The sequence below is a fragment of the Pteropus vampyrus genome, unplaced genomic scaffold (genome assembly GCF_000151845.1).
Source record: "Pteropus vampyrus isolate Shadow unplaced genomic scaffold, Pvam_2.0 Scaffold35, whole genome shotgun sequence".
In the NCBI taxonomy this organism is placed as follows: Eukaryota; Metazoa; Chordata; class Mammalia; order Chiroptera; family Pteropodidae; genus Pteropus; species Pteropus vampyrus.
In genome coordinates, this window is record NW_011888816.1 from 707,599 (window position 1) to 716,871 (window position 9,273).

Genomic DNA, 9,273 nt, shown 5'->3' on the forward strand with positions numbered 1-9,273 from the left:
GTTTCCAGAAAAAAAAGATCAAGAGACAGAAGCATTGGAATATTCAACAGCTACACTAATGGATTAATCAATAGTTACACAATGGACTGTTGGACAGAAAGATCTTTAAAATTCTGGACGATAATAATTTCTAACTGAAAATTCTGTATGTAGCCACACTATCAAACAAGTGCAAGAACAGAATGAAAACATTTTCACTTGTGTCATCTATGAAAAGATACCTCTCTTTCACACTTTCTTAGAAAGAAGGAAAAATGTGTTTCACAAATATGGAGTAAATCCAGAGTTAGACTTGGAATACAAAACAGGAGAGAGACAGGAATTCTCACGATGATGGTGAAAACAGGTTCCAGGATGACAGCTACACGAAAGGCCTGAGGAACGGCTGGAGCAAACGAAAGCAGGAGACAGAGGTTCCTGGAGGTGAGTCCCAGGGAAGAAAATGAACTGACAGTTACTTGACATGTCTGAAAGCAGTTTTTTTTTTTTTTTGCTGCCATAGACACTGAAGATTAATTAGCAATACGTACGTTAAAAAAAAGTCAAGCAAATAAAAAGAAAACGGGCAATTTTTAATTCTAGGAAAAATAGAATGTTTTATGAGGAAATGTAATTGTAATGCACTACTGACTTCATCTGAACGCTGTGTACATAACCGAAACGATATGAACACTATTTTACTGTAACTATAGTGAGAGGAGAGGAGAGGAAAAAGAGTATAAAAGCTGATTTCTCATCTTCTGCAGTAGGAAGTCATCAGAAGACTAAAACTAAAAAATCAGGAAACAGCAGCACAAACACATTGTTTAGGAATGTGGAGTAAACAGAAGACATCGCATAAGAGGTCGGAAGCGGATGTCCCCGGGGCGGTGTGACTGAGTGTGCAGAAGGATGCTAGGATGCTCTCTTTAATTATTCGTTTTGTGTACTATTTACTTTTAAACTATATACATGTATTAGATTAAAATAAAAATTAAGTTTAAAAAATGTGTTAAAATATGAAAAACAAAAATATGAGTAATTGTGGGTTGACGCAGAGTTCCAGCCCAGAGCCATGAAAAGCGATGACTCAGAATCGCACTAACTCTAACAGCGTGTGTCATCCTGACTCGCAGTCACCTACCTATGGATCCCTCTGCTGTCTTCCTCTTCCCCTTTCCCTCCCTCCATCTCCCACCGCTCTTTAATCGGCCTTCGTATTGATCTGCAGTATACCTGTTTTATTTAGCAAACTTTATTCTGTAAGTTTTATGCTCCCCAGGTTTCATTTCAAAAGCTAGACAAATTAACTTTACCTCTCTGGCACTTACCCTCAGAAACACCTGAATAAACGGCCAGTGGTATAATTTTTGCTGGTGCGTATGGTTTCATTGCTAGGTTTGTTTTTATTCTTCCCCAAACAGGCTACCAAGCCTCTGCAGACAAGGACTCTGAGCTTATCCACTCCCCTTGGGATTTCTCACGCAAGATAGCAGAAGCTCAATTTTCTTAAAGAATATAACGTAATTAGTCAGCAAACACATTAAGCTGATTTTTATATATGGCTCTTCTTTAACGTTTTCTTTGGCTCAGTGACAGAGTAAACAGAACTTTAAAAATTGTTTTCTCCTAAGATCTTGACAGGTCTAACTTTAACTGGATTTGATGTTATCCTATAACTAGTAAGAAAAAAAGAGGGAGTATACTCCGATTATAAAGTCTAAGAACTGTCACGGAAGCCAGGTTCTGCCTGGAGGTTTTGGAAATTAACTCGTTGACAGGCTCTACTGAGTTCTCAGTGTAATAAATACATGAAAACCAAGACTCGAGACTCAATAACCCAAAATCCAGGAGAACATCCTCTCCCTGCTGAAGAAAGAACGGCCCTCCATTGCTGTGATGTCTCATCTCCATGAAACTCTCTCACAGGACTTATTTTATGAGATGATCCTGCTGTCGACACTGAATCTCTAAAGTTCACGGTGATACCGTGTAGCGAAAGGAACTCTCGTCCTATACAGACTGTCTGGTGAGGTTACCGGAATCATGTGGGTATTAACTCTAACTAAACAAGAATACTAGCTTGTTTCTTTCAAGACAGAGGATTCACTGTGAACCCAGAGTTCGAGTTTCCATTAAGATGACACATATTTTGGAAGATATTTCAAAATAACATAATACTTAGATAACAATTACTTCCTATTGACAATTTATCTTCAGTTGACTATTGTGCTTTTATGGATTACTGCCCAAGTATGGGACAAAAGAAAAAAGAAATCACAGGAAACTGAAAGTTAAATTCAACAAAGACAATTCTCATTGTTTAATATAAATGCTCTTAATCTTACAGCCATTCAATAAATTTTAAGTGCTTTTAAAAAATTACCCTTGTTAAATTTTAAGAAAGGTAATATATTTAATTATAATATAAACATCAGGTTTTTTTTTCTTTCACTGTTTGCAATGTGATTTTTTAGTGTCTGAAAACATACCTTTTTTTCCCCATGTAATATTTATACATTTCAGGCAACAATTAACCTCTTCGAAATCCTGTCAAATCACAATGAGTAAAACAACCTACTTCAAAAATATTACTATTTGCTGACCTCGTACCCATCGGAATGCCTTTGACCAAAAACCAAACAGAGTAACAAATGTTGATGAGGACGTGGAGAGACTGGAACCCTGTGCACTGTTGGTGGAACAATGAAGTGATGCGGCTGCTACAGCGTTAATTAAAAACAGAATTACCACGTGATCCGGCGATTCCACTTCTGTGCACGTAGTCAAAATAACTGAAAGCAACGTCTCAGAGATATTTATACACCCATGTTCACAGCAGTATTAGTCACGACGGCGAAAAAGACAGAAGCAACCTAAGGGTCCACTGACAGAATGGATAAACAAAATGGAGTGTACATATAAAACATCGTTCAGCTTTAAAAAGGAAATCCTGACACAGATGAACTCTGAGGACACTGTGCTAAGTGGAATAAGCCAGTCACGAAAGGACGAATGCTGTATGATTCCACATAGATGACGTACTTAAAGAGTAATCAAATTTCTAGAGACAGAAAGTAAAATGGCGGTTACCAGGGGCTGGCGGTAGCGGGGATGGGGAGTTGCTTAATGGGGACAGAATTTTGGTTTTGCAAGATGAAGAGTTCTGGAGATGGATGGTGGTGACGGTCGCACAACAGTGTGAATGTGCTTGACGCCACTGAGCTGTACACTTAAAAATGGTTAAAATGGTAAATTTTATGTTTTGTGTATTTTACAATTTAAACTAACAATAATAAAATTACTATTTGCATAGAAGAATGGTGAGTGTCATGTCACAAAACTGTAGCAAGAACACATTTCTTCAAAAATCTTACGTAAAGAATTTAATCAATGTCTTAATGATCACATATACCATATCTCTGGTTGAAAACATACAGGCAAAACATTTTACTAGACTGACTAACAAAAAGCAAAAACTCAAATAGTAAAGGGTCCTCTGAGCCTACTACACCCATTCTCAGAAGGTGCTCCCACCGCCCCTCATGCACCCTCCCCTTGGGTCCCAGCAGTCTCTCCTTCACTTAGTGACTGACTGCTGGGGCACCTGTCCTATAGCCCAGGTTCCTCGCAGACAACCCAGGAGCCCAATCCAATCCCGAACCCCAGCTGATAGTTCTAGAAAGCCAATTCATTGTAATTCCATCTTCTCCCTCAAAACCCTGAGACCCACTCACTTCCTCTTCTCAGTACATCCTAAAACCCATCGTCTCCAAAACCCATTCTCCACAGGACCAGGTCTAAATGCCATCTACTACGAAGCTTTAACTCGCAGCAAGGTCTTCCAGAGCCCAGGTCCCGCAGAGCGCTCTCCTAATGCATGCTCTGGTCCTCGCCCAGCTTCACCTGGCCCTAAAGGGCCCGCCAGAGTGCAAAGAACTACCAGGATGGCCGGCTGACCGTGCAGGTACCAGGCCCCACCTTCAGAGACGGACCCGCAGTCGGCTTCCTGCAGGGCTCTGGACATGCATTTAATACAAACGCGGCCAGTGGTCTGAGGCACACCACCACCAATTGAGACTTTCTAGCCTGAACCCCCACTCGTCCAATGCCCTGGACACAAACTCCCTGTCATCTGCGCCTAAATCTAAGAAGAAAATCTGAGCTTGCCTCCATTCCTCCTTGCAGAGATGTGTGAATAATCTGAGAATTCGATGCACGAGACAGACCACGTATGTCTCCATCCGTTTGGTTAGTTTACACCCGTTCTCAGCTCTCAGCGTTGCACTACATCTGCCCTGACTGACCTCACAGGACGACAGTCTCTTAAGAAGAAAGGTGACTTCCTAACTGAAGAGGCAAGCTGCAGCCTGGTTCGCTTTCTAAAGGATTTCGTGCCTTATACCGATTTCAGTTGACCTTTAAAAAAAAACAAAAAACAAACAAACAAAAAAAAACCACACCTGTGCTTTAAATGTTTCCAATAATGAATTTCTATTGTAATTTCAAATTTATCACTGTCTGACATTCATGCTTCTACAAATGATGTAAAAAGAAAAAAGAGCTGCAAAATAGGATATTTAGAACTGCCTGGATGTTTAAAAAGTATGAATTTAACATTCTGAACAAATCAATATTGTTTTCTACATTAAAAATCCATATGGGCATGACAACTATTTTCAATTATAAGTGACTCATTCTACACGAAACATGTCTGAGGACTAAGGCGAGAGCAATGTGATCAGAGAAAAAAGGTAGTCTGAATAATGCAGTGTAATGGAAAGATCACCGGACTCCAGGCCTGCTGTGTTCCAAGGCCAGTTCGCCCGGCTGGGCTGTGTGACCTGACTGTGGGGCCAAGGGCAATTATTTCCCTGTCTTCAGCAATGACAGGGTATATATCAACCAGTGACCTCCCAGAGGCACTGGAAATACATTAATATACACGAAATGACGAAAGCTGCTGCTACTTCAAAAGAACACATTCCAAATTACTTCAGATTGTGTTCAACTTCTCAAGTGCTGGTAGGTGTTCTACGCTGGCAAGTTCCTTTCATTTCCTCAGTGATTCACTGAGGATCCGCTCTGCACGAGGTTTGATGCTAGGCACTGAGGACTAGGGAAGAAACCAGCGTTAAGGTGTTTCTAATGTGTCTCACGTATCTGCAGCCTAGCTGGAGAAACAAAGTATACATAATGATTGCATCGTTTCTAAACGGCAAAGTGAGTGGTTCGAACTGTGCTACGGATTGATCATTCTATTCTCTCAGCCTCTTGTCCATGTGACTGTAAATATACTGTTAATCAACCCGAAGAGAAAGAATGTGCAAACCGATGGACGTTCGACATGTAGTCCCTGTGACAGTAGACTGGTATGGCAGCCCAGGGAAGTTTGGCAAGATGTGGGGGAAAAAAGGCTTCTCAGAGAAAGTGAGTATCTGTTAAATACAATGGATATTTCATCTACACTCTCTTTCAGTCCTTATGATAGTAAAACGGTAATATTCTCATTTTACAGATGAAAAACCAATTTAGAAAGATTAAGTAACATGCTACGCAAAGCAAGTAGCAAGGTCTGGATGTGAATCTAAGTCTGTTCTGACTAAAAAAGCCTGAGACCGCTCAGCTCTACCATGATGTGATCCGTGGGTAAAGAGAGGAGAGAGGAAGAAGGCATTCTGGGTAGAAGGACCAAAATAAGCCCAAGCCTGAAGCTAAGAGAGTCTCCGAGTCTGGAGGAAAGAGAGAGTGGGGAGCATTGGGCAGTTATGGAAAATAAAGTTAGGGGACATATTGTGAAGAGGCTAAAATACAGATGGCTAAAAAATGTGGACTTAATCCTACAGATCCATAAAGTGGAACAGGAGATTGTAAGCAGAGGAGTAAGGATGAAACCAGGGCAATGAGGAAGGTGAACTTCACAGCAGGACAGAGATGGACTAGAGAATGGACGGCATAATGTAGAAAAAATTATTATTTAAAATCTCAAGCACTTCAACTTTTAAATAAACCCAGTGACAATATTTTTGTAATAAAATATTATCAAACGGTCTCTTGAATGGATCTTAAAACACATCTCAAGACACATTTTTCTAAAATGGCTATTACGTCCTACTAATTCTTATATGGTCAGAAACCACTTCCACCTCCAAATGCACCTAAAAAGAATATTCCTAAGGTCAGGGCCATATTTAAAAACCTTGAACGGCATGCCGCACAGCAAAAAGAGCCAAACAGAAGGAATAAGAGCAGTGACTCCAAATCAGGAACTCCTTGGTAAAGAAAAACAAAGTTGCCAAAAGTTATATCTTCACATTGACAGAAGCACTCAAAAAAAGTTAAGGACTGACAACTTAGAGGATGACTTTCACATAACCCCAGATTTCCTTTTTGCCCAAATTTATAGTTTCCACTACTCACAAAAATCAATATAAAAGCATCAGCCTCACCACTTAAGGGCCAAATTTCCTTACTCTTATGGATGTAGAGCTTTTTTCTTTTCTTTTTTAGGTCTGGGCTGGTGAATTTAGTGCCTCCTTGGCAGCTCATAAATAATCATCACAATTCTCAAGTTCTCCATCCCATTCTGTCTTTACCACAGGAAAATTCAGTTGCATTCTGTAACTTGACGCTCAGCTGTATCGAGCCAAGGCTCCGTATTGTCTAAACACATTTGAGACCTAGTGTAGGATCATATTAAACCCTTTGGTAACTATCAGATAGACAGTAATAACCCAATTAGCCAACAGAGCACACATGACACTGGCCTAGCCAGTCCCCTGGTCAAAAAAACTTTGCTGGATGGATTCATTCACCAACAAGGTGATCACCTTGCAAAGGGGACTTAGAAGAGAATGAGGAAATTTGGCCAGGAAAATCTGGAGGGGAATGTGCAGCTGGGGTTTTCAAAGAGAATTACAGTAATACAGTAAACAGAATGGCAAACGGAGTGGGCTCAGATAAAAGTAATCTTCATCTTTTCTACAAAATATCTGATGTTGAGTAGACGACTTCACTCCCTGCTTTGCGTCCTTAACTTAAAATTGAACCTTCCAGAAAGTAAAGTGAGCTTGAGGTTCTGGGGAACATAGGAAGTGCCCAAACCACATTCTGATGTCTTCATATCCGTGCAAAGGAAATACCTATACCTAAGTACCAAGACATTTTAACTTATTTAGGGATGGATGAGCTTCTCAAAGATTATATTTGCTTGTGCAGCCAAAGACATTCTCTCAGACTGCGGCCACTGAATTTTCAAAGTTTAGAGGTAAAGCATTACACACAAAGTGAGTAGAACAAAGTTATTCACAAATGAAAAAGTGTAGGGGCGAGATGGTAATGCTAAGAAAAATAAACATATTTTTATTTATCCAGGACGAGCCCACAACCTTACAAATACCTAATTTACAACTTTAACAAACCAGAGCCTATTTCTCCAAGCCTCAAGAACTTGGCTTTACAAAAAAGTCAAAATTCTCGAGATTAGCCTCTGGCTGTCCATCTGGATTTTAAAACCTACTTTACGCTTCAGCTGTATAATATTTAAAGCCAAGTCAATCTTTCAGGACCTTAAGAGTACTGACTGTACTTTACGTTTTTTCTGCATCCTAAAGACTGGTCAAGCAGGTTTCGATGCCTAGACAAAGGTTTGTCGATTTTTCTTATTTAATGAACCCATGGCAGTACGTGTGGACTCCAACGTGCTATGTATGGGTCCCTTAAATAAGAAAAATCTCCTTTCTCTGCTAAGTAATAAGGACAAACTTGGCCTCCACCTCTCCAAAAACAGAAGTGGGGAGGAACGGGAAGGGCTGCATTGAACGGGAAGGCCAGTCTGCAGCTTCGCTCTTCCACTGTGGGCGCTGAGGCCGAGAGGGACGGAGAGAGGCTGGCGAGACTGTCGCCCTCCGGCCTGCGGCGACTCGGGCGGGGCCTTGGGGAGGCCGCGCCCGGCGAGGAAAGCGAGGAACGAAGGGCTTCAACACCCGGCCCGCCGTCCAGGGACTCGGAAACCCTCCCCGGGACCAGTGTCCCGCACCTGCCGCCCCGCCCGCCGCCCCTTAGGCCCTTTCGCTCAGTGGACTCCGACCCGCAGGACTCACAGCTTCAAGCTCTCGTAGGTCGTCGCCGCCGCCATCCTGCACCACCACCTCCTTCCTCCTCTTTCCGTCTGCTCCGCCCCGCGCCGCCACCTCGGCTACGGCTCTACCGGTCACCCTGGCACGGCGGCCGCAGCAGCGTCCAGCCTGGTCCCACCCCTCTCCCGCGCCCCGCCAGGCCTGCGAGCGAACGGGAGGCGGCCGGGGACAAACTTAGTGCGCGCGCGAGAGCACGCAAGAGACGCTCTCCGACGCCGTGGGCCGGGGCGCCGTGACGTCGCCGCCGCGCATCGGCGGAGCGTGCTTGTCGGGAAAGGAGGAGCGTGCAGGGCTGTGCGGCGGGGCCGCGGCGGAAATGCAGCGCCTGTGTCGAAGAGCCCGTCGAAGCTACGTAAAGGGTAATCTGCATTGCAGGGAAAGAGGTGGCAGTACGGGGCCAGTGGCGCAATGGATAACGCGTCTGACTACGGATCAGAAGATTCTAGGTTCGACTCCTGGCTGGCTCGATACGTACATTTTGCCAGGTCTGGGTTGGATGTTCCGGGGCCTCCTTGGAAAGGATTATACTATAACTAAAACGTAGAAGTTAAAAATCTTGAATTTTAACGCTGTTTTGCCCGAAATGTCATCTTGTAAGCTGTGTTTGGACCTCGGAGTTGTGTGACGTGGTTTGTAAATTGCAAAGCGCCCGATTAATGACGCACACGAGGAGTCTCTGAAAATGGGGTACATTTAGGGAAACACTTGGAAAGGTGGCAGTTGCGGGGGGCGGGGGGCGTGCTGAGGCCGGAGGTTAGCTACCGGGTGACACAAAAGCGCATCGCAGGCAGCAGGCAGTCTGTCCTTTCCCGCCGTGGATCAGAAGCCCCCCGCGCTGATAAGAAGAGCGCCGCTGCCCCAGTTTACCGGGATGGGGGAGCTCGGGCTCGAACCCGCCTTGGAGAGGGCCCCGCTGAGTGCGGCAGCGCGCCCGGCGGGCCCCGCGGGCCTGGGAGTCTGCGGCCCGGTCCTTGAGAGCGACCTGGCCCTCCCCGATGTCAACCTGCGGACGTGGATGTTTTTGCAGTAAGAAGACCCAAGACGACCTAGTGTGTTATTTTATTGTGTAGGCGCCTGGCTGGAAGACCCGAGGAGGCCCAGAATGCCTGCGGCGGAGCGGGGACTCGACTCCGGGGACGCGCCGAGACATCTAACG

General features: G+C 44.0%; 1 protein-coding gene and 1 non-coding gene across 2 annotated transcripts in view; one reads left to right on the forward strand and one right to left on the reverse strand.

Annotated features, from left to right (window-relative positions):
- The window catches only part of SACM1L (SAC1 like phosphatidylinositide phosphatase), a 56,350-nt gene extending 48,053 nt beyond the window's left edge, over positions 1-8,297 (reverse strand). Inside the window, exon 1 of the mRNA XM_023529024.1 lies at positions 8,082-8,297. Within this exon, the coding sequence (XP_023384792.1) occupies positions 8,082-8,116 (35 nt within the window). The 5' untranslated portion in view covers positions 8,117-8,297. The remainder of the gene's footprint in view (positions 1-8,081) is intronic.
- Positions 8,298-8,511: 214 nt separating this feature from the next.
- TRNAR-ACG lies at positions 8,512-8,584 on the forward strand. The gene has a single exon. It is a non-coding gene; the product is annotated as a tRNA-Arg (tRNA).
- Positions 8,585-9,273: the final 689 nt, after the last annotated feature.